The 23,912-nt window shown below is 50.3% G+C and overlaps 2 protein-coding genes across 11 annotated transcripts in view; both read left to right on the top strand.

The window, feature by feature from the left end:
* The first annotated feature begins 555 nt into the window (after window positions 1-555).
* Window positions 556-19,205, top strand: LOC114869154 (actin-binding LIM protein 3-like). 9 transcript variants are annotated; one of them, XM_029173076.3, is made up of 23 exons: window positions 557-719; window positions 2,548-2,715; window positions 5,970-6,153; window positions 6,841-6,953; window positions 7,311-7,437; window positions 7,509-7,602; window positions 7,817-7,904; window positions 9,884-9,942; window positions 10,217-10,297; window positions 10,725-10,886; window positions 11,011-11,040; window positions 11,828-11,939; window positions 12,117-12,221; window positions 13,401-13,451; window positions 14,510-14,641; window positions 14,741-14,805; window positions 15,088-15,229; window positions 16,554-16,583; window positions 17,325-17,383; window positions 17,602-17,668; window positions 17,799-17,806; window positions 17,910-17,990; window positions 18,107-19,205. In XM_029173076.3, the coding sequence occupies exons 1-23, from the start codon at window positions 701-703 to the stop codon at window positions 18,218-18,220; spliced, it is 2,091 nt and encodes a 696-aa protein (XP_029028909.1). In that variant the 5' UTR covers window positions 557-700; the 3' UTR covers window positions 18,221-19,205. The 9 variants fall into 9 exon arrangements, 4 of the variants coding, with proteins under 4 accessions (XP_029028912.1, XP_055370564.1, XP_029028910.1 ...); XM_029173079.3 differs by lacking the exon at window positions 18,107-19,205 and having other exon boundaries at window positions 556-719; window positions 15,088-15,233; window positions 17,799-17,936; XR_003788116.3 differs by having other exon boundaries at window positions 17,602-17,990.
* A 392-nt stretch (window positions 19,206-19,597) lies between these two features.
* Window positions 19,598-23,912, top strand: part of afap1l1b (actin filament associated protein 1-like 1b) — a 9,621-nt gene continuing 5,306 nt past the window's right edge. The window contains exons 1-5 of one of the 2 annotated variants that reach the window (XM_029173075.3): window positions 19,598-19,793; window positions 22,972-23,097; window positions 23,564-23,644; window positions 23,720-23,808; window positions 23,875-23,912. The exon at window positions 23,875-23,912 is cut by the window's right edge and continues 80 nt beyond it. In XM_029173075.3, the coding sequence (XP_029028908.1) occupies window positions 19,772-19,793; window positions 22,972-23,097; window positions 23,564-23,644; window positions 23,720-23,808; window positions 23,875-23,912 (356 nt within the window). In that variant the 5' untranslated portion in view covers window positions 19,598-19,771. Of the gene's footprint in view, window positions 19,794-21,042; window positions 22,154-22,971; window positions 23,098-23,563; window positions 23,645-23,719; window positions 23,809-23,874 lie in introns of those variants that run through there. The other variant, XM_041073630.2, reaches the window with a different exon arrangement.

The following is a 23,912-nucleotide window of genomic DNA, read 5'->3' as shown; positions in this document are numbered from 1 at the left end:
ATACATACATCTGTTCTGATGATTAAGCTGAATGATCTAAACTAAATTTTCAGTTCAACGTAGGGACACAATGAGAGATAAAACGCGGCCGCCGTTAATTGACTAGTGAGAACAGCTGACACACTTTGCCTGATTCAATTAGGAATATTACGCAGCTGCCACAAAGGACCAAATGACAGCATTTTCTGGTGGCCTTCATGGGAATTAACCTCCGCAGAGTCCAGATAATATCTTGAAGATGCAGCAGTTAGTGCCGACGCTGGTCGGCGCTCTCTCCCTGCGCCCGGTGACTCCAGGGCTGAGAAACCTCCCAGAAACCCACCGCGCAGCGCCTCAGCCTTCGCACCGGAGCGCACGGGAGCGCGGGCGTCCGCGGGAGCGCACCGGCTGCTCGGGGAGGATGGACGCCTCCGCATCGGACCGGAGGACGGCCGGGGCTTGATGGGCGGGAGAGGCACGGGCTGGAGACGCGGGGAGGCGCGGAGCGCGGCTGTAAGTCTCCGGCCAACTGCTTTTACGCAAGGTGGAGCGAAACGCGAGGCGGCGCAGGCTGCGTAATCCGCCTGGCGGGGGGAGCGGGGGGGGAGCGGGGGGGAGGCAGACGGGTTTAAAGCACACCGGCGTGGAGTTGACAGCAGCTCAGGTCTGACGCCGGACACTCACAGTCACCGAAGGGCGACCGTTCCAGCGTCGTCACACAATGAGCGGACCCACGAACGGTAAGTAACGCGCTGAACGTGTGAATGCGCCACAGACGAGTAAGTGACAGTTTGTGTAGTGGTTTAAGCTGAACACGTGCAGGGAGGGGGGGGGGGGGGTCTGCCTGGTCTGTAGCTTAGCGTCCTGGGAGGTGACTTAAACGAGCCTTTTCTGTGGGTATTGATCCAGCAAGGTTATTGGTACAGTAGCTGCACGTTCATCAGTAGCATCATCCTCAGCTCCTCCAGTCAGTCGTGCTAACGGTGACTGATGGAGGGTTCTGTTCTCCTGATTCTCCCCCGAAATCCCTCCAAGATTTAAAGATCAGGCGTTTTCACCATCAGCATTTGGTAAAGGCTTGTGGCAGCTACTGGGACATCTGGGGGAGAGAAGCAGCCCGCTGGTCTCCTCGGAAGATCTGGAGGAGGGCGCATGAAAAGGCTCCTACATCTAAAGATAGGACCACACGAAGCAGGTTTTTTATTAACGTGAAACCTCTAAATCCCAAATTTATTTAGTGAAACTGAAGGACCGAGTGGCTGTGCAGCACAATGCCTGTCACCCTAGAAACACATGGAGGATTATGTATTTTTGGCTGAGTGGAAAATTGTGCAAAGAACAAGGTCAAAGGTCATTAGAGTGATAATTAAAATTAATGAGAAACATAAAGTGGACTTAGGTTTTAACAACATCATGACGCATGAGGAGAGTTAGTGACAACTGTGTTCAGAGACACACATGCATCATAAAGGTGCATCAGCTCCTTAAAGTAGACCACACAGCTCAACACGATGCACACACACACACACACACACACACACACACGCACACACACACACACACACACACACACACACACGCAGGTGGCTCAGATCTCTCCATGTTTGTGGTTCTACTCCTTGTGCTGCCATCTGGCTATAGAACCCGTGCCAGCTTCTGTGCACACACACACACACACACACACACACACACACACACACGCTGATGATACAATTTGCTGGGAAACATTTTTGTCCCAGTTTAATTTTTTTTCTTCCTGGAAACATTTGTAGATCCACAAATCGTCCCTGTCTCTTCCCGCTGTCAGCAGCTTAACCTGCCGGCATGTTGTGTTTGCTGCGATTGCATAATACGCTTCAGCATTAGGTGTAATGTGATTGAGCCGAACGCAGCAGAGTTAGTTGCTCACGTCAGTGTTTGAGGAAAACCAACTGTTGCAGCATCAAAATAGAATCATCTGCCAGTCATTCAATAAAATCTACTCATTTGCTACTATGAGAAAACTAGGAGAGAGAAACAAAGCAGTGTGTGTGTGTGTGTGTGTGTGTGTGTGTGTGTGTGTGTGTGTGTGTGTGTGTGTGTGTGTGTGTGTGTGTGTGTGTGTGTGTGTGTGTGCTTCAGACAGTGTTAAGAGATGACTTGTTTCACTAAGAGCAGTTGAGCATTAAGTATTATTAAGTATTAAGAGTTAATATTCAGATAATTGGGGCATACAATAAACAGTTTTCCTGCTGCATTAATCAAAAATGATACTTAGCATGTAGAAATGTCAGCTTGTGTCTTTTGTCCGCTCTGCTCTGACTTTAAGCCCCTCTCTTATCAGGAAATGTTGTAAATCCTGCTAATCTGTGCAGCAGAAGCTGCCCAGGAGCCACAGCCAGGTACTGAGTCAGTCACTAAACCTTCACTTTATGTGAACCTTCAACGGAGCGTCTGCAGGACGTGAGATACGAACCTACCGGGTTCGGCTAGAATTTCTTTTCCATGTGTTTAAGAGCCATGTCGAAGCCTGTGTTTAACGGCCGCTGGACAGGAGGCTGATCGTCTCGCCTGCTCTTCTCCTCCCAGCTGTTCAGTTCCCGCCCGGTGTGTTCGCCGACAACAACAACAGCAGCCCCGCTGTGTGCGGCCGCGGGGCCTCAAACATCGCCTGTGAGCGCTGCGGCCTGGTTTGTCGAGGGGAGGTGGTCCGAGTCAAGAGCACACACTTCCACGTGCAGTGCTTCACCTGCCAAGGTAAAAAAACACTCACGTTTCCTCCTTGTGCCGACGCACAGGTTCCCAAAGGTCGGTTCCACCCACATCAGTTACACTTATCATAATTAAATATTAAATAATTACCAGCACTCAGACCAGGAGGAACCAGGACAATGGAATCAGTCGTAGCTTCTGTCTCCACTGATACAGAACTGAACCGTGGCTTTAACAGCAGGTGGACCTTCAGTCACAGAAGCATCTGTACAGTCATTTATATGTATACGAACACACAACAAGCAGACACATCGACGCACACTCAGCTGCAGCGTCTCCTCCCTCCGTTACCGTCGGTAACCGCTCCGCTCCCGACCCTGTTACCGCTGCACGCGCAGATGCTGGAGCCCCGGAGTCAGCAGCTAGCTTAGCAGGCGTCAGCAGGTTCTCAGGCACCGACCTGCTCACCTCCTCAGACCGGCCCAAAACCACGCAGCCCCACAGCAGACTAGGACCCTGAATGCACCTCCTCAGACCGGCCCAGACCCACGCAGCCCCACAGCAGACTGGGACCCTGAACGCACCTCCTCAGACCGGCCCAGACCCACGCAGCCCCACAGCAGACTGGGACCCTGAACGCACCTCCTCAGACCGGCCCAGACCCACGCAGCCCCACAGCAGACTGGGACCCTGAACGCACCTCCTCAGACCGGCCCAGACCCACGCAGCCCCACAGCAGACTGGGACCCTGAATGCATCCAGTGAGGGACACGCAGCCTCTGATATCAAAGTGGCCTCTTTATTCTTATGGGCAGTTGTTGTTGCAGAGTAAGCTTAATGACTCTGAGCTAATGGACCGTGGGCTGAGGAAACCTGGACTGGACGGGGATCAGATCATCAGCTTTTAGCACACGCGTGCATCCTGCGCTCATTATCTCCTCCTCTCGGCGCGTCTCCGTCTCTGTCGCCCCCGCGTCTCGCCTGCTTTGTTCGGAGCTGTGAAAGTCTCCGGTCCGTTTGGGTTTTCAGGATTTAACAGCAGGAGAGGCCTAAAACAGAGGAAGGAGAGACCTGAACGCACGCTCCTGTATTTGGCTCTTTGCTGGTTAGACTTTCCCTTTTCTATAATTCAGTGGTTCATGTTGGTGATGCAAATGGATGAAGGGAGACAGTGACAGGACGGCTAACGTGTGCTGCACGGACAGATCAATATCCCGTTCACGCCCCCCCCCCCCATCTCTTGACTTCATCTCCGTCCTCATCCCTTCGCTGCTTCCCTTTCTCCTCACATCCGTATGCTTTCCCTCAATCCGACTTCCACCAATGTGTCCCCTGGCTCCCATCCCGCCTTTCTACTCGCTCCTCTGAAGTCTTGTCTCAGCATCGTGTCTGAAATAGTCCAACCCCCTTTTCTTCTGTCTGCGTTTTTCACCAGAGAATTGAGTGAGGTGCGTCGTCTTTGACCTTACAGCGTTTCGTTTTGTAGAGAAGTTTTCATTGTTTTTTTTTGTCTTCAAACAGTCAATTGCACAGTTTTAATCCCACAGTCCTGGGATTATTCTGTTTTTATTTGGATGGATTGCACTCTGCAGGTGCATCAGGGTTTAAAGCAGACCACAGTAACTGTGAACCCCAGACTGTGTTTGGGAGAGAAAACGTACCTGGAGACGTGTATTTAATCAGTGTTCTCGTATGCTGAGCAGCACAGACAGTCACGCTTGGCCTGGTCCTTTCTTCAGAACAGACTTCAAGGACACAGTGTGAAGCGTTAGCCACCACAGTGTATCAGCTCAGCTGCGCACAAGCGTTTCCACAGTGGATGTTTGTTAGTATTTGTATCAAAAAGCTGAGACAGACCTTCTGGTTTGTTCTGTTCAATTATTTTATATCACACTTGTTTCGTTCCCTCGACCCTTTGCTCCAACCAGTGGCCGCAAACACGCATTATGTGCCGTCTTTCCTCCAGTTGTGGGAGCGTGTGCTTATTGTGAATGCAAATGTGTCCAGTTCTCGAGCACTTCAGGAGAATAGGCTGCAAACCACTGTCAACACATGTAGTAGCAAAGTATTCAAATACTTCAGCATCGCAGCTGAACTGCAGCTGAACCTGCCCCCTGATGGGCAGAAAGGAGGACAAGTAGCAGGCTGGAGGAAAATAAAGCTGATGGAGCAGCGCGAAGGAGGAGGAGAGACCGGCATAAAAGGAAGAAGGGCTTTATTTTTTAATTTGACTTTTGTTTATTTATTTGGACCTTATTTTCTTTTTGCATCCTTAACATTCCACCTTTAAGGTTTTTGTGCTCCGCTCCAGCAAGAAACCTTCAAACACTCCCCAACAGCTTTTAATTTTATTTATTGTTCTGAAAAGCCTGAGGACCTGGAAAAGAGAAGAAGAAGAGAGAAACGAGGGGAGAATACGCAGGAATTAAATGACTGCTTTGATTGTCCAGTTTTTATTATAATAAAGTCAAGTCACTCTTGTTCCGCCGCCGTGGCTTTGGCTCCGCTCTAATAGACTGCTGGCGTTGCTCAACATTATATATCTCCCTCCCTGTCTGAGACTCTTCATGTGCTCGGATTAAAGGAGATCCATTCACTCCACTGGGTTTAAGGCCATTAGCCTAATTAGAGACCAGACATTCAGCGAACTGACAGAAATCTTAATCCGTTGGCCGCCTCTCAGATGCCTGATTTACAGCGCACGCTGCAGGTTGTAGCGTGGTACCGCTCCGAGGACTGCAGCGCCGGTGCAGTTTATGAGAACCATAATCATAATACACTGGATTGATCATTTTTTATGTAGCACTTATTATAAAATGTTCATTACAAAATGCAGTGGAAGTTACATGTTACAGACGGTGACAGCTCCAGTGAAGTTATTGACAGCCTTCCATGTAGTCGACCAACATTCTGCTGCTCAGGAAGATCCACTCAACTGGAGGAAATCATTGTTCAGCCAACTTTCTCCGCGCCGGGCCGAGCTGAGGCCTCCTCACCCTCAGCACAGCTGGACCAGAGGCAATCATTTGCTTGGAAGACTTTGAATCTGCTAAATGAAAGCCATGCATCATGCTGTCAGCGCACGGAGAGCGCGAATCCGCGCGCGGCCGAACATGCATCGATCACGCAGCTCTGCAGCCACAAGGACCCGCCTTTATTATTCATGTGTGTACGTGTGGTCACAGAAGCTGTAATCTGTACTTAGACACATGCAGAGGTGACAAACGTCCTCCACGTGTTCATAACAACCTGTGTTTGGTGTGTGTCCAGTGAATGAAGTCTTCTCTCCGCCTGTTTAGTGTGTGGCTGTGACTTGGTGCACTCGGGCTTCTTCCACCACTCTGGTGAGTACATCTGTACGGAGGACTTCCAGCGCCTCTATGGGACCCAGTGTGACAGCTGTGAGCAGTACATCACCGGAGAGGTGGTTTCCGCCCTGGGGAGGACGTATCACCCGCGCTGCTTCGTCTGCAGCATCTGCAGGTCGGCACCAGGCCCGCGTGTGTGTTGTGAGCGGGACCTGCGGGTCCGCTGCTCGCTCGGCTGCAAATGAGCAGCTCACGCTAGAAATCTGAAAATGCAGTGCGCTAAAACTGACTTGGGAGCGGCGATAGTAGCATCCTGTGTCCTCAGGAGCCCCGCTGGCGATCAGCACACTGGGAGTTCTGGTCCATAAAGTGGAAATGAAATCCATGAAATGATTTCACGTTTGAATATGCAACAGGAACCAATATAGTTGGTGCCTCCAGGAACCGTTAAATGTTGATTAAATTGCTTGCGGACTGAAGGAACGACACAAGAGCAGAGGCCAGTTATGAAAACAACACATTGAACAACTTTAGCTCAATGAAATATATGAATACTCTGTTCAAGTATTTCTGACACAGCTTATCACAGTAGACGAGCTACGGAGGCAGATCATCAGGTTTTACTACGCAGATGCAGTCAATCACGTCTCCAGACCTCCAGTTTGTTTTCCTGTCACTGTTTCGCTGAAGCACATTCACAGTTATGGTCATGTTGAAGCTGCAGCTGGTAGCGAGGCGCTTCTGTTCTGACACCGTTCTCTGTTATTTAGGCAAACGGACCCTTTCTATGCAGCTACGATCACAGTCTGCGGTGTCGCAGCGGCTTCGCTGAATGCTTTTTGTTCTTTGTGCGTGTTCTCAGGAGTCCGTTCCCGATCGGCGACAGGGTGACCTTCTGTGGGAAGAAGTGTGTGTGTCAGCAGTGCTCCCAGTCTCTGAGCAGCGACAAGCCCGTCAAGGTCCACGGGCCGAGCTGTAAGAACCGCACACTCACCACCTCCACACCAAGCTGCACAAAGGGAAGCCGCTTTAACTGAACCCACTGAAACGCGCGGTGCGTTTATTTCTCATCGCTCTTGTAAAGATGAATCCCAGCGTGAGGAAGGAGTTTGTCTCCTGAAGGGTCACACGGGTGAAACTTCCCAGCAGCTGCCGTGGCGCACGTGCCCACACAGATGGGCAGAGCCGCTCCAGGTAGCGGTGTAACCTGGTTCCACCAGCTCCATCTGCTAACGCCTCTGCAGGAGGCGCGGGGGCGAAGGGAGAGCAAGGACAGGGACTAAAGTGGAAGCTGGGCTCATGTGCGTGTGCTTCCTCCCCTCTCTCCTCCAGACTGCGCCGGCTGCGGGGCAGAGATCAAGCAGGGCCAGTCCCTGCTGGCTCTGGGGAGGCAGTGGCACGTCACCTGCTTTAAATGCCGGACGTGCGGCTGCGCGCTCACCGGCGAGTACATCAGCAAGTAGGTGCCTCGGCCCGCGACGGCGCACGGCCGCCGCTCTGCAGCCGCCTCTAACTGTGTGTGTCCGGCAGGGACGGGGCGCCGTACTGCGAGAGCGACTACCACGCTCAGTTCGGGATCCGGTGTGAGAGCTGCAAGGGCTTCATCAGCGGAAGCGTGCTGGAGGTGAGCCGTGTGTGTGTAAACGGCGGTGAGAAGCTCCTGTCTCCAAAGCGATTATTCCTGCCTCTCCCTGTTTTTCATCCCTCGTTGTCTCCTGTCTGTTTCTTATCACCGTTCTCTTCCCATTTCCTCATCGGCGCCATCTGCTTTGCGTGCGTGTTCCCGCTGTATTTTTATCTGCGTTCCTGATCTCCGTCCTGTCCTGTCGCTTCCACAGGCTGGAGGGAAGCACTACCACCCCAGCTGTGCCAGGTGTGCCCGCTGTCAGATGATGTTCCTGGAAGGAGAAGAGATGTACCTCACGGGTGAGACGGGAGCGCTCCGCTTTGCCGTGTTTCTGTGTCTGCGGCCTCACAAAGACGCTAACGGGCGCAAAAATAGACGCGTATTGAATGAGCTGCTCCCTGCCAGCGCCCAGATGGTGTGTGTGTGTGTGTGTGTGTGTGTGTGTGTGTGTGTGTCAGCTCAGAAACTTGTCCAACAACAGTAAAATATGCAAAGTAATGATTAGCATGAATTTTGAAGCCAAATATAATGAGTGGAGCCTCCCTTAGTGGGAGGTGCATGGAGTCAGCCTCGTTCCGTAAACATCAGGGTCCACCTGCAAACTGAGCGGTTCTACTGTAACTGTAACGTGTGGCGTCCGCTCAGCGTGACACATCCCGTCTCACCTCATTGACATTCTGCTGCTCTCCTGCTCTGCCACCAGTAAAACTACACTGTGTGTCTGCATGTGCGTGTTCACCCATACCTGTGCTCTTCATGTGTGTTTGTTTGGTCGCTCATCAACGTGTGTGAGCGTACATACGTGTCCTCCTTCCGATGACTTCAGACATGAAGGAGGCTCCGAGCAGTCGCTCAATTACGACACACTCCCAAGAATGTACACGTGGACACACACCTTTGTAATCAATCTCACGATCCATGTCTGGAATGAGAAGTGGTGTGTGTGTGTGTGTGTGTGTGTGTGTGTGTGTGTGTGTGTGTGTGTGTGTGTGTGTGTGTGTGTGTGTGTGTGCGTGTGCGTGTGTGTGCTTGCGTTGAACCGACGCTTCACAGATGCTTCGGCTCAGTATCTGCTCTAAAAGTCAATATATTGAACGAAACAGTGGAAACAGATGATTGTGTATCAGCAGAATCAAACGTTTGCAAACAACTTACTCATATCTGAGCGATAACACGCTGGTATTTATACAGAATTTCGTGGCAGCACGATTCAGCAAAAGGCAAAAATGCCTTGAGGCCATTTGAATTTCTGCTGCTTCATGCAGTACAATTAGAATTTCAAATAGCATAAGCACAAATGTGATCTTTTTTTTTTAGATTTACACACTGGCTGCCTTCATCCCTTCTCTTTGACTATCACTGCTCATGATAAGAAGTCCAGCTCGCTTGCTGCGCTTTTGCATATTCACAGGGGAGAATAATAAATGTAAACAGGCGTCAGGAAGGAGTCTGTGTCTCGTGGCTAATTACAGGCAGCTCAGCTCGTCCGCTGTGATGCACAGCAGTGTTGTGGATTGAATTCCTTTTCTTCTCATCCAGGAGATGAAGCATCTCAGGTCCAAGGCCGTTCATCTGTTCAGCAGAGAAGCGTGGGCGGGACGGGGGTGTGCTGAATCACCACCCACGCTTCCTGTAGACACTATTGATCCGTGTGTGTGTGTGTGTGTGTGTGTGTGTGTGTGTGTGTGTGTGTGTGTGTGTGTGTGTGTGTGTGTGCGCGCTTGTTTGCGGGTTTGCGGGTCAGATTTATGACAGCGGCCGTGTATTGGACAGATGATCAGCTGAGCCCATTCAGATTGGATTGTCCAGCGTTGCCTGAGGCCTCAGAGCAGATACGCAGTCACAGTGTGTGTTTGTCCTCGGAACGGATGCATTATCATCATTACTGTTCTCAGACACATAAACATCCTGACATTAGTGGTTTATTGTTATGAACAGGACGTACAGTAAAAGGTTGGTTCCTCTCCTCCTTGTTTCCTTTGTACGCGTTGTATCTGTGAGAGCAGAACCATTGTCTGTGGCTGAACACAAACCGCCTCCACGCAGTGTGTGTGTGTGTGTGTGTGTGTGTGTGTGTGTGTGTGTGTGTGTGTGTGTGTGTGTGTGTGTGTGTGTGTGTGTGTGTGTGTGTGTGTGTGTGCCGTTGATTGATGCTCAGGCACTTGAGAAAGGCTGATCTCGTCTTCACAGGCTCCATAAAACCGGCTGCTGCCCACACACAATAAACAGGAGAAGCTGAGCTAAAATTGCGTTTGTGTGCGTGTGTGTGATGTTGCAGGATCAGAAGTTTGGCACCCCATGTGTAAAGAAGCGGCGCGGCTGGAGAGAAAGCTGAGGGTGAGCAGTGCTCAGAATACTCCCACCCCCCGACCCCCTGTCTCTATTTGTCTCTGCTGCATTTTAAGACACGCAGAGAAACAGAGTCCAAACCTTTCCTCAGATAAGTTGAGTTTTGTTATATAAATCTGTCAGTAAACAGTTTTTAAATCTAAAGCATTTTTATCTTCTAGCTGCCAGGTCTGAATATTGTCAGGTAGAAATGCAGTGGTTTCATTCCATTCCACATTTACTGACTGTAGCTGGACTTTGCTCTTTACGTTTGTCCCGCCAGCTGAGACGCACCTCCGAGACGGCGTCCGTCTCCCCGCCAGGCTCCTCCCCCCTCCTGGGCTCTCCCCGTCGACTCATCTGTGTGGGTGACCGGTGTGAACCCGACTTCGCTGCGGTTCTGCCTGTAGCTGTGACTGTCGGAGGCCTCAGTCAAATAGAAATGAAGGAAACAGAAGCACAGACCTTCTTACAAGCTGTTGCAACCTCACTCACTATAATGATAATAATAATAATAATAATAATAATAATAATAATAATAATAATAATAATAATAATAATAATAATAATAATAATAATAATAATAATAATAATAATAACAGCTAACTCATAGTTATTTTTTCTTAGAAGCTCATGTTTAGCAGCACCAGCTCCTTTCTGTTTGTATGAATTTCATCCTCCTGTTTCATGTTTGTTTTTCTTTCTTCATTTCTATTTATGTCCCAGTTTCCATTTACTCTCTCTCTCTCTCTCTCTCTCTCTCTCTCTCTCTCTCTCTCTCTCTCCCCCAGTCTAAGGCTGACGGGGACGTCTTGCACTACAAGCAGCTGGCAGCGCTGCCCAGGGTCAAAGCAATATATGACATCCAGCGTCCAGACATCATCCCTTATCAGGCCGACCGCGCACACGCTCACCTGTCGGACGACAACCTGGAGCGAATCAGCTGCAGACAGGTGAACACAGACACACACACACGCACACACAACCAGTAATAAAAGCATCGGCACTAGTGAAGTCTGCCACAAAATTACAGTAGATAACAGTGAATCTAACCTCCTTTTGTTTTTCTCTATCCAGTCGCTGGGCTCCTCTTCACCGTTCTCTAACGTACGTACTTCACTCAACACTTGAGTCCAGAGCAGCAGGTTCTACTGTGACATGATGAAAGAACATGATTGCCTTGTTTTGATATAATGCAGAGATCAAGGGACAGTTTAATGTGAGGGTGTCTTCCAGAGACAGTAGAGTAAATATAGTAGCACCTCATAAATCAGTGCAGTGCAGGGATCTGCGTTTATGCTGAGCTGAAGGAACTGGCCGTGAGCCAGACCTGGCAACTCCACATTAAATACTTTATTCATCACTGTCAAAATAAATGGAAGCGTTTCAGCCGCATCTATTCAGACACCGTGTGTTGCCAAATCACGTGCAGGCGCATCCTCGACCTCGTCTCACCTTCTGCATCTTTACAGAAAGCCTTTGTCCAGCGCTCGCTCCAGTGGGATAATTTCACACGTCTAAATCTGTCATGTTCGTTAGCACACCGCGCCGCGCGTCACGGCTCCCTTTGTCTGGACAATGCGCTAAATGATATCATTTTCAGCTTAAGCTTAAAAAAAAAAACTTCTCAGTCTTCTTTTATAGTAACATCTAATCAACCTATAGGACAGTGTATAATGAATTTTCAGGAAATGTCAGTTTGATTTAAGCAAACAGGCTAAAGCTAATGCTATTATCAGTACACAATATAGAATATTACGCTGCTCTCAGCGTAATTAAAATTGAGTTCTGGAAGGAGCCTTGTAGTCAGATTTATTGCATTTGTAAATGCAAGTGGTCTCTCTCTCTCTCTCTCTCTCTCTCTCTCTCTCTCTCTCTCTCTCTCTCTCTTCAGGATCTACTGGACGGCATAGATCTGAGGACGAGGCGCTCCTCCAGCTCCACCTTCACTGACTCCCCTGCACACAGTCGCCACAGAGGCTCCCCGCTGCATTATTACCTCCCTGGTAATGGTCACACACACACACACACACACACACACACACACACACACACACACACACACACACACACTGGTCCAATACGTGGACCACAGCACACACACAAGTCTGTCTTTGTTCTGGGGAACGCCTCATGGCCGATGCTTTGGTTTCTCTCACTGTGATTGGCTGCGCTCACTCCAGGAAGTGAAAGTGGCAGGAGTTCACCCTATTACAGTCAGCCAGAACCCAGGTGTGCCACGCCCACCAGCACCACCTCCCCAGCCCTCAGGCATTTCCATGTGCCAGGTAGGTCGTCATCCATGGCTCTGACCCCTCACTAACATAGATGTCACCGGAATGAGTGGCGACTTAGTTGAACCAGTGAGACCCTAACCCACTGCTAGTGAGACCCTAACCCACTGCTAGTGAGACCCTAACCCACTGCTAGTGAGACCCTAACCAACAGCTAGTGAGACCCTAACCCACTGCTAGTGAGACCCTAACCAACAGCTAGTGAGACCCTAACCCAACCGCTAGTGAGACCCTAACCCGAGTGAGACCCTACCCCACCGCTAGTGAGACCCTAACCCACCGCTAGTGAGACCCTAACCCACCGCTAGTGAGACCCTAACCCACCGCTAGTGAGACCCTAACCCACCGCCTGACTCCAGCCTCCCACCGCGAGCAGCCGGACTAATCTATCACTGATCCGGAGCTTCTGAATAACGTATGAGCGCTTCGGCTGAACAGCGGTTCATTTCATTTAAACATTCGATCAGCGCCCACTTCATCATGTTAATGCCTCCCTGCTGAATGTTTGACTCTGTCTGTGTTCACTCCACTTTAAAAAGCCTTTACTCTTCCTTCCAAGCTGGGCCCTTGGTTCCCCTCCATCACCCCCCTCCCGCCTTCCTTCACTCATTTCTCACCAGTTCCTCCTGTGGCTCCTTTTTTTTCCCAACACTGAGCAAAATGTATTTGGTGGATGCTTTTATCCAAAGTGCTTTGCAGTATCGCGCCTGCGTATACATTTAGCAGCGATGCTCCTGGGAGTCGACCCTCCAGTTTATAGGGATCGGTCGCACGCTCGGCGTCGTGTGTGGAAGTATCGGTTTGTATTTGCAGAAAACCTCACCTCGTGGAGGTGAAGGTGCCTCGAGGCTCGGCCATTTCCAGGTTGCTCCCTCTTCGCGCGTGCGTCTTTCCCTTTTCTCTCCTCCTCTTCCTCACTCACCGCCATCTGCTGCTCTTTCCTCCTGAAGCCTGTGAATCCATTAATCCGCTGCACGTCCGTCAGGTGGTCGGGAAGCACAGCTCCGCCTTCGCAATCGCAGTTTATTGTCTGTGCTGTCAGATTTATGGGGAAGAAGCCTGTGCAGCTCACCGTCGTTTGGTGGATGTGATCCATAAAAGAATCTAGGTTGCTCTAATTTCCTCTGTGTCCTTCTGTTCCAGCACTAACAGGCTTTTTGTTTCTGTTCACAGCTTCTGAGGAGACCAACATCTACAGAAAACCTCCCATCTACAAAAGGCAAGGTGAGCAGTTCCAGCCAGTTCAGTGTCAGCTGATTCTGAATTGGCCTGAACATCTGGTGCTTCTGACATTCATTCTCCTCTCCACCGTCTCCATCGATGGGACGCATTCAAAGGAACGGGAAGCAATTTCCTCGACAAGCTCGTTTGATTGCAGAGTGTGTCGAGTGCCACCGGGAAATCCGAGCGAGGATAAAGACGGAGATTGTCCAGCATTTCTGGAGTCTCTCTCTGAAAATGTAGCGTGACGCAAACGGTCAGCATAAAAATTACAGTCCAACTATTGTGATAATCAAAAGCAACTGATAATTAGAAACGACAGACTCCAGCAGCTGCAGTCATTAGAGTGGAATGACGCTGACTGGGCCTGACCCTGACACGCTGGAGCACCCAGTCCACACGGGCAGAGTTGGGGCCTGAACTGTGAAGCGCTTCAGCAGACGCAGGTTCATGTGTAGATCTGAGAGGAGCGGCGCCGAACGCTTCCAGTGCGTGGGTCCATCAGCGCGTCAGGCAGAGTTACAGCTCCTCACAAGCACCCGCGCCGCGTGGCCACAAACTGCTGACGAACCCCTGACTTTTTCTGTGGGACTGTTTTAAAGATGCACCTCAAACACTTTTAGTTTAGAGCGCTTGGTATGAATGATGACGACATATGACCTTTACTTTAGACCACTCCTGATCTAAAAAGCTTACACTGAAAACCCATCTGCTGCTCGTCCAGTCAAACGTGTTCCTCCTGTGCCTCGTACCATGTTTCACACTTCACAGCCTCAGTGGAAGCTGTGCATCGGACCCATCACATATTCTCTGACCTGCTTTTGGTTCCACTCGCTTGTTTTTGATGCATCCACCCTCCTGCTGTGCGAGAGAGAGAGAGAGAGAGAGAGAACCCAGAACTCAGCGTTCCTCCATCACTCTCCTATTGCTCATTGTCTCATTTCATTTCCAACTTAAATTTGCAGCTGGAAAATGTACTTTCAACCCAAATCAAGTGTTGAGTGTCTTCAGTGAGAGGAACTTCATTTGTGTTTCTCCATTTCCCCCGTCGTCTCTGTCAGACCTCTCTCCAGCCGCCCGTCAGAGTAAGACCAACGAGAACCTCATCAACTCCAGCCACCGGTCCACGTCCGTCTGTAACAGCATCTATCGCACCGACTCCAACTTCTACCCGTACGCGGGCTCTCCTAAAGGTACGGCGCCGACGCCTCTGGGCATCAGAATTCCTCCGCTTGTCGGTCCAAGCTGAAACCCAGCTCCTCTGACGTCTTTCCTGGCTGCTCTGTCTCCAGTCTCCAGAGCCAGGAGGTTTTCATCAGGAGGAGAGGAGGAGGGATGGAACCACAACATAAACAGGGTAAGAACAGAGACGTCTCCTGCTTCCCTGTTTCATATTTTAAGCGCATCTGTTAATATTTGATAAAGAAGGTAATTAAATGCTGTTTTTTTACCAACTCCTTTCACTTTGCATTCATCCCTCTGTTCACCTCAGTAACAAGCATCAGCCTTTCCCATCGCCTCCTTCATTATCCCTTCACGTCTATCAGCGCATGCATCCGTCCCGCTCCACCGGCCGCTGCTGCTCCGTCTGCGCTCCTCTGCCTCCGGTCCTCTCTAACCTCTGCCCCGCTCCCCTCAGGGAATCGGCAGGATGATCCTGAAGGAGGAGATGAAGGCGCAGGCGGGCCATCGCCACGGCGATCAGTGGGGCAGCGGACGCAGCTCCCGCTGCAGCAGCAAGGAGGCGCTGAACAGCGTGGACTACGGCTCGCTCAACGGCTGTAGGTGCACGTCCTCTGGACCGTGTTAAACCAATGAGACCACGTTCTGACCTGCAGCAAATGCTACAAAAGAATCAAAAAATACTTTTATTTTTGCATTTATATTTGTTTTTATTGAGCTTTGCATTGACGGTTAGAGGTAAGGGAATGAATATTGTCGCTGATAGGAGGAATGAGTGTGTCACACTGGGGAGTTTCCCCTTTCCCATATTAACTCCCTCATCGATCCCGCGCTTCATTGTATTCTACACATGTGAGGATGAGACTGGGAGAAAGGCAGCGCGAGTGCTCGGGTGGAGGTCGAAAGGGAATAAGAGAGAGGGCTGCGACAGGGAGCGAGAGGAGGAGAGGACGAGATAGAGAGTGAGTGAAATATAAAAGAGAGGGAGGGAGTCGCTGAGGCAATTGGGAGCTGCTCAGAGGAGATGTATGACACGAAGGCAGGAGGTAAATCAGGGTCCGAGGAGGATGGAGAAGGAGGGAAATGAACAATGAGCCCAGAGCGCTCGGACTAATGCAGCTGCTCAGTGCGGCGTCTGCTCCTATTATACTGATTAACCAGGTCCGGAGAGGTCCGTTCTTGACAGGAGGCTAATTCCAAAATGGGATTTGATTATAAAAAGGGCATAAAAAGCAGGTTATACATAATATACTATGAACAGTGGTCGTGTGCGTTGCTTTGTCTTTTACACTGTGTGAGGCGTCCCACAACAGCTGCATTCTTTATTCCTTACTCAGCTGTTTCCGCTTCGTCGTCTGCACTTGACGCTTTCGCAGATTGTTCACGTTCCACAGAGGATCCCGGTTACAGCCATTTAATATTTAATGCTGATCTTTTTTATCTGTTTCATCGCGAGGCGACAGAAAAACAGTGTAAAGCGGTCGTTGCGAGCCAAGAATCGCCGGGCGCCTCGCTCTCTCTCTCTCTCTCTCTCTCGCTCGCCCGCTCACTCGCTCACTCGCCCGCGCTGTTCAGCTGCCAGCTGCACTTTGTTTTCTGCAGCTGTTTTCCGTGATAAAGCTCTAAAAGCCCCGTGAGCTCAGCCTCCTCCACCAAACGGCGCTGGCTGCTGAATAATTTGGGGCTTTAGCAGCTCAGGGTTGCTGATCCGAGTCCTGCCCGGGTCCCAGAGGGCAGTCTATCAACTTTAAAGGGCCTTTAAATGTTGTGTTCACAACTTGCTCCTGCTGTTTTGCTGCTGCACGTGTTAATAGCATTAAACACGCTATCACAGCATTGGGATGTAGGAGCTTTAGCTCTGTAGGTTTCATAGTGAAGTGTTGCCTCTGACCTCGTGGCCTGTTTTCCTGTCTCTGTCCGCAGCTCCCAGGTCCCTCCACAGTGGCGACGGCGGTGAGTGACTCATCAGCGCTGGGAGCTGGGGGGTCGTGTCGGGGGGAACGGAGGCAACAGGTCGTCCTCCCCGCCGCCGTTCAGCTGTGACAGTGTAAAGTGGGGGATTGTTATCGACTCACACACACACACGCTTCTTGTTACAGGTGCCAGTGTAGTTGTTGCCGGTGTTTACCAGCTTATCTGTACCTGCAGCTGAGCCACTGGCCTGAATCTATTTATGGCTTCAATATAAATGTAAAAACAGCCCGAGCTGGTGTCTGAATGTGGACGTTTCCTCACGTACGAGCACCAGCAGCCGTTGTGATGCTGCGTTTGTACCAGAGACCAGGGATGAATGAGCTGCTTGGGGTTCTCACCTTATTTAGCAGATACGACCATTACATTACACTGTGAGAGCATCATCCTGACTGTGAGACTGCTGCCTGATTCAATTCAGAGACCGGAAAAGTGAGTCTAAGAGAGAAAGAGGAGTAAAGAGGACGTTAAGATTGAATTAAGGACGGTGACTAAGGGGCAGTGAGGGAGTGAATGAATGGGAAGTGGTGTGTCTCCACTGCCCTCTGCTGCTTCCTCTGCAGCGGTGCCTTCAGTGACTCATTGGCATCATCATCATCATCACGCTGATGATGAATCTGACAACACTGGATCAGAGCCGCATTCGGTCTTCTCTCAGATGCTGAAAAGGTGTGTTTTGATTTGTTGACATGATCCTGGTGTCTGTGATTTGTGCTCCTCCAGACTCGTACGTTGCCAAATCGGCATCGTTGCCAGGTTACGGCAGGAATGGACCCAACAGGGTAAGTTCAGTGAGTCAGTGACAAAGTCCCTTATCTGAAACCCACTTATCAGTTGACTCCCCGAAGTCAAGTGACTCAGTAAATAATGATTAGCAACCAGTGTGATAAATAAGAATAGAACTTATTACTAATATGACCAGTTCTACTTTGTGGGTCTCTTAAGGATGAATAGATTTTTCCATTCTGCCTTTTAAGCTGCTCTTGTTGCGTTCTTGCAGCCGGGGAGCGCGGGTGCAGATTATTACCAGTATGACAGCAGTAATGCAGTTAATTGGCAGATCAGAGGTAAGTCTGCTGCACACGGGGAATCTGCCTATGCAGAGTTTACAGAGTCTGATTGGTCGTTCCTGCTCACGCATACAGAGTGCAATAATAGTAATAATAGTAATGAGACTGTACTTCTCTTTTCTTTCAGAATACAAGGTGAGACGCTCTTCACAAACCTGCCAGACGATTATTATGGAGCCCTGATGGAGACTATTGCTCTGTGGATCATGATTTATTAGTAATACTGTCTCTTTATTAGATCTACCCATACGAAGACTTGATGGTATCAGTCAGAGGGCAGCAGCGTCTCCCCAGTGACGTGGACCGAGCCAGACTGGAGGTAAAGTGGTACACTAGCTAACATGGTTCATCTGGTAGCATCTGAATATATCTGAGTACATACGAGACGCTTAGGATGTTCTTCCTGACTCGTCTCCGTCTCGTCTGTCGTCCCAGCGCCACCTGTCCCCAGAGGAGTTCTACCGGGTCTTTGGCATGTCCATGTCTGCCTTCGACCGCCTTGCTCAGTGGAAAAAGAACGAACTTAAGAAACAGGTTCGCTTGTTTTGAGACCGGGACCGTCTGACTCAATGCAGGTGTACTGCCAACAACACACCGGGTCTCCAGAGGACTGAACCCTGGCTGAAAGCGGAGCATCAGGCCGTCTGCTGCTTTGGGTCCTCATCAGCTGATTGGCCTAAATGAGGGAAGTAGAGGACGGAGAGATGAGGAAGGAACGAGGACAGAATGAAGACCCTCACAGGCAGCGGATGGGCCACGGTGACAGGACTGCGTCACCGCCTCTTGCCAGCAGGTGGCAGTGTGTAGTCAGCATCACTGCGGCCCTCCGCAGTCAAAAGCATCGGTATTAAATCATACAAGGTCTGCTTCGTTGAGCAAAACAAGCAAAGACCGTTTGGGAGACAAACAGGCCGACAGGTTACTGAAAACACATCATTTAAATAAGCTGACGTCAGTGATAGTGCTTTTATAATGTCATTATGAAAACCAAAGGTTTTCTTCTTTTATATTAGTGGCATGTGTTTGATTTTAATATTTGAAGCCATATCAGTGTTAAATTCTTTTCTATGACTTGAAAACTGTAGTTGACTGAAGTGATTTTTAAATTAAGGTTTAACGTGAATGACAGGATGCTAGTTTAGGATTTAATAATTCACAAGGTATGTTTGTTTAACCTATTTTGATTCAAATGAGTCAAATCTTTTGTCACTTGATGTCACAGTAATGGACAACTTTCAAAAATAGCGAGACTTCTAAAGATAAAAACAAATGAGAGGAGGTGATTGGAGAAGTAACCAGCAGGGAGAGAATGTGTCCAAGGAGGACCCTCAAGATTAAAACAAAGAAAACCCCATTAGGATTATAGATTAAAGATTTATGAACGTAATGAAAATAGAAGCATGCAGGAGGCTGAGAAGAAGTGTGTGCGTGCATATTAAATAAGTGTGAAACCTCTGGAGTCAAGAATCTATATTTCATTTATTGTACAGGCGTTTTTGAATTTAGAAAACTAATAAATTATTTTTAAAAAGTACCATTTAACTACAAAGACACTGTTTTTTAACTGTGTATTAATTTAACTGTATAACCACTTTCAGAATCTTCCTCGTCTTCCTCGCATGTGCATAAAGGAAACACCAGGGGGCAGTGTCTGCACAACGTTACCGATGCATGTTACGGTATTAACGTGAAAAGAAGCTTAGGCGTCCATATGAGTTTCAGACTGAGGTTTCAGGAATCACATCTACACGATGGAACCTCTGCTGCGTTTGGTTGCGTGGGTTTTATGAACTGAAGCCTAAGGAGCTGCGCGTGCAGCTCCGTGTTGCTGCCACCTCAGTGAACGGATCAGTGTGAGAGGCAGCACTAGGACCCAGCGGAGTCCCGGTGATGGAGCGAAGGCCATGGAGTCAAAGCCACCAGTTGGCCGGTTGTGACTCAGTTGGCCGCTCGGAGTCTGACAGAAACCGACTGTGTGTGTATGTGTGTGTGTGTGTGTGTGTTTGTGCGTGTGGCCACCGCGCGTCACGCGTTAGTAACCGTCACTTTTAATTTAAACTACTGAGGGATTGTTACTGGAGGGAGGCAGAAGCAGGAGGAATGGACTCCAAACGACAAAGCGGTGGGTTGAAGTGAATTCTTACCACGCGTTTTCATAGTTTCGGAACAAAAAGCGACCACAGTCGTGGAAGAAGTTGGACAAGACGCTCCAGAAATAGGGACAGCGGTGGAGACGTGGGTACGACGCCACACGGCCGATGTGGCGAAACACGCGCGTGTTTCAATGTCCTTTGTGCGCTTTTTCTGTCTAAACGTTGTCATATGACTAATCTGCGCCCAATGAGTTCATTGCTGTGAGTAAACCGCGCGTCCCGCTCCCGGTGCGCGTCCTGCGTAACGGGGGAGTGACGTCACGCCGGTTGGTGCGCTGTGACTGGATGCTGCAGGAATCCCCGCTCAGGTAGAGTGATGCAATGTGATACCAACGGAGAAATGCCCCGTTGGAAGCTGCGCGGCTGGAAGGGAAGCGGCTGAATGGCTCCTGTGTGCGCGTGCCCTCAGGCTGCAGCGCTGCGAACAGGAAGCCGCATTATGTGGCACCAGGTGACGGCCTGAACGGACGATAACGGTGCTCATGTTATAGATGACGTCAGTGCCTAAAAAAGGAGCAAGAAGAAGTCTAAATTCTGAAATTGGGCCAGTGCTGCTGTTACAGAATGACATGTAATAAGGCAGATATAAAACACTCGAAAACATTAGTGTTCTGTGTTCTGGGGTATTTGAAGAAAGTGATAAGATACTAAAAGAATGTGAAGAAGACCCCCCCCCCCCCCCCCCATGGGACTTTTCAAAGCATCTGACTGATTTCTGACTCCAGGCAAACAGTCGCACCATCCACAGTTGCCACGACAATTTGAATGAGTGGATGCTGGATCCATGAAGCGGCCGTTTGTCTCGGAGGGAGCCGCCGCGACGTGAACCCTGACCCCCGTCTGAAGAGGACGGGTGTCTGGAGACGGGATGGAAGGAGGCAAACAAGAGGGAGAGCAGTTAACAGGACCAGATCAGAGGGGGGAGGAGGTGCTGGGGGGGGGGGGGAGAAAGGAGTGGAAGGAGGAAGAATGTAGAATGTGGAGGATCCCGGCCTCTGGGAGTGTGGGGGAGGCAGGAGGGGGACGCCTGATGTGGTGAAAAATAGCAGCTTCGTGCTCTGGAGGTTAAAAAGGACATGATTTCAGTGCCAAATTACACGTTGAGCTTTTCGGCGGAGGCGTGTGTGAGTGAAACACAAGAGGATGGCTGAGGCGTGGGTGATGGCGTGCGGCCCTGGAGGGGGGGGGGGGGGGGGGGGGGGGGGAGGAGGGAGGGGCCTCTGGGGCCGTCGCCCGCTGCTCCCGTCGCACCGTCGTCTTCACGCGGCCAGAAACACAGCCGCCGCTTCGAGACGCGGTTGTTTTCTTCTGAGCTGCGGCCAAACAAGCCACACGGGCTCAGATTGGACTCACGCGCCTCAGGTCCCATGACCGACCTTCCTCAGAAACGCACAATTATGTGAAAACGTGAACAACATGTTTACTGAGAGCCGCCATCTGCGTCTGCTCTGTGGTCAATAACTAGACTATTAACAATCCCTGACTTTAACTCTAATTATAAACGTTTTCCTCCGGTGGAGGAGCGATTCAAGGAGCAGATCTTCGCCGCGTGCGCTTCACTCCTGCGTTCGTGTGAGTCGAGGGTTCACAAAGATCCCTCTGTGAGTGCGATCGCCCACAAGCGTCCAGAACAGCTGATTCTCAGCCTCTGAGCCCCGCGGTCCCGGAGGACGGGAGGCTACAGTACCTACAGGCCCAAATCACTGCACAGACCACTAACACCTATGAAACGTAAGTGGAGGGAGGAGTGGAGTCAGGACGACGGAGGATGTTGGACCGGACCGGACCGGACCGGACCGGAAGAATGGGAAGAAACAGAGGCGAAAGTGTGAGGAAGAGCAGGAGCAAGAAGTGGACGGAGGAGAGAGTCAAGATTAGGACGGAGTGGGGAGAAGCATCTGTCAACAGCTGAGACAGGAAACCACAGCTGCTGGGAGAGAGAAACTGGACACACACACACACACACACACACACACACGCACGAACACACACGCACACGCACACACACACACGCACGAACACACACGCGCACACACACACACACACAGCTGCTGCAGACATATCCTTTAATCCTGAATGGCCGCGGATGCAGACGCCCTCTAAGGCTGCGTGTTTGTGTGCGTGTTTGTGTGCATGTCTCGGTTCCTGTTTTGTTTTCGTCGTTGCAGTTTCTCACATCGCTTCGTGCGCTCCGGTCCTGCTGAGCATTGTGCCTGTCTAATTTTGGCCGCGTGGAGACAATGGAGTATTGTCCAGGCCTGGGGGGGGGGCGGAAGAGGCTGGTGGGAGAGTGAGGGCTTTTCTCTCACTCTCTCTGTCTTCACTCTGTGTGAGAGCGAGACGTCGTTCTGATATCGTTTTATTTTCACATATCTCTTCTTCCTCCAGATGTTTCTCCTACATGGCAGATTGTGTAACTCGTTACTCAGCAGGTGCTAGTTTTCAGACCTTCAAGCTCTGGTTGAGTTACTTTCTCCTTAGCTTAGCATTGTAGCCTAAAGTTAGCCAACATTCAGCATTTAATCAAATCTCTATCAGCTTATACTCTTAATACACCGACAGAGAAAAGCTCCTATTCAACATCTGTCACATCAGATATCTGCATGTGTCTCTCAAACATCTGTCACAATGCAAACTAATCTGCTGCTGTAGTGTCTGTACATATCTTCACTGCAGCTGAAGCTTCTCTCTTTTCCATTGGCTTCGTTATCTTGAGGGAAGGAAGCATCCTTCCCCCTCCTCCTCGCCTCCTTTTCTCTCTCGGACTCTCCCCCTCACTGCTCTTTGTCGGCTCTGAGGCAGGATGTGCGAGAGTGTGTCAGGGCCTTTAGAACAATGTCAAGGTCAGAGACACACACGCAGGACTCACACAGGATGTACGAGGGGAGCATGAGAAGAATTATTTTTAAGAGAAAGGGGGAAACTAACAACACTTGTTCTGAGTTGGAGCAAAATAAACATGGTGAAATGTGACGATGGAAAGTATTCTGCGCCTTCAGCTGTTGCAGCAGGTGCGGAGGAGAGATTCGCTCCCGCTCGCCTGCATGACCTAATGTGTATTTAAATTGACATTCGACGCGCCCGGTGTCACAGCGGAAGCATTTCGGCCACGTTTGCTTAAATTCACGGTGCTTCTGCGCTCTCCAGCGGCGACGGAGCGGCTGGTGAACGAGCTGGGCTCCCTGCTGAAGATGCTGGACCACGAGACGGTCAGTCCGGCCACGGCCGACAAGATGGCGTCCGTGCGCAACATCCTGGAGTCCATGCAGCGAGGTACGCGATCAACTGCTTTAAATCAGGGGCCAAGTGTGAAGCGTGTCTGAGGTCGTCAGCAGGAAGCTTATTCTGTGCTTAAATGAAGCAGCATCCGCAGTAATCCAGTCTGACACCAGTCTGACCAGAGATCAGCCGAAGCACAGTTGAGTAACGCGCTGAAGGTCAGAGCCACCGCAGCTCAGCAGCCCCCAGGGCGCCCGAGGCCGATCCAGTAGATCCTGGTTTATCTGGCAGAATATAGGATGTGGGAGAGGATAAAGGGATTGATGTAAGAGGATGATAAAGCGTGAAGTTAAGGAGGATAACGAGCTGAGGTCGGCGACGGGACAACAGCAGAGCAGCGTGATGCCTTTGGGTTCAGCTCGTTCGGCCCAAAGCGCCCGGTTGAGACTGAGAGCGTTGTTGTTTAGTCTGAGGTCCGACCTCGTCTGAACCGTAACGACCAAACCGTTCTCTCCCCCAGTTAACGGATCCGACGTGTACATGAACAGCTGCCTTTACGGCAACGGCACCAGCTTCGTGGAGTCTCTCTTTGAGGACTTTGGTGAGTTTTTCAGCTTCGTCCATTATGAAAACTCTTAACACTCACTCACGCTTCTCCACAACCTTAATCCTCCAGACTGCGATCTGCACATGCTCAGTGCGTCTCCGGTGGAGATGAAGGAGCACAAGGACGCGGAGGAGAAGAAGGCGACTCCTAATAAATCTGTGAGTCCCCTCCGCTGCATCGTTTAATGGCCGATGCCCTGATTTAACGCTCACCTCGTCCTCCAGACGCCGACCGACACCCCCCCCCCTCTGCCGACCACCCC

This window comes from Betta splendens, chromosome 14, assembly GCF_900634795.4.
Source record: "Betta splendens chromosome 14, fBetSpl5.4, whole genome shotgun sequence".
Lineage (NCBI taxonomy): Eukaryota > Metazoa > Chordata > Actinopteri > Anabantiformes > Osphronemidae > Betta > Betta splendens.
The sequence above is the reverse complement of the archived record's forward strand: the minus strand, read 5'-3'. Positions and strand labels throughout refer to the sequence as shown.

Coding starts and splice junctions, on each gene's coding strand:
- LOC114869154 (XM_029173076.3), top strand. Junction 12,222..13,400: donor CAGGCATTTCCATGTGCCAG/GTAGGTCGTCAT, acceptor TTCTGTTCACAG/CTTCTGAGGAGACCAACATC. Junction 13,452..14,509: donor TCCCATCTACAAAAGGCAAG/GTGAGCAGTTCC, acceptor CGTCTCTGTCAG/ACCTCTCTCCAGCCGCCCGT.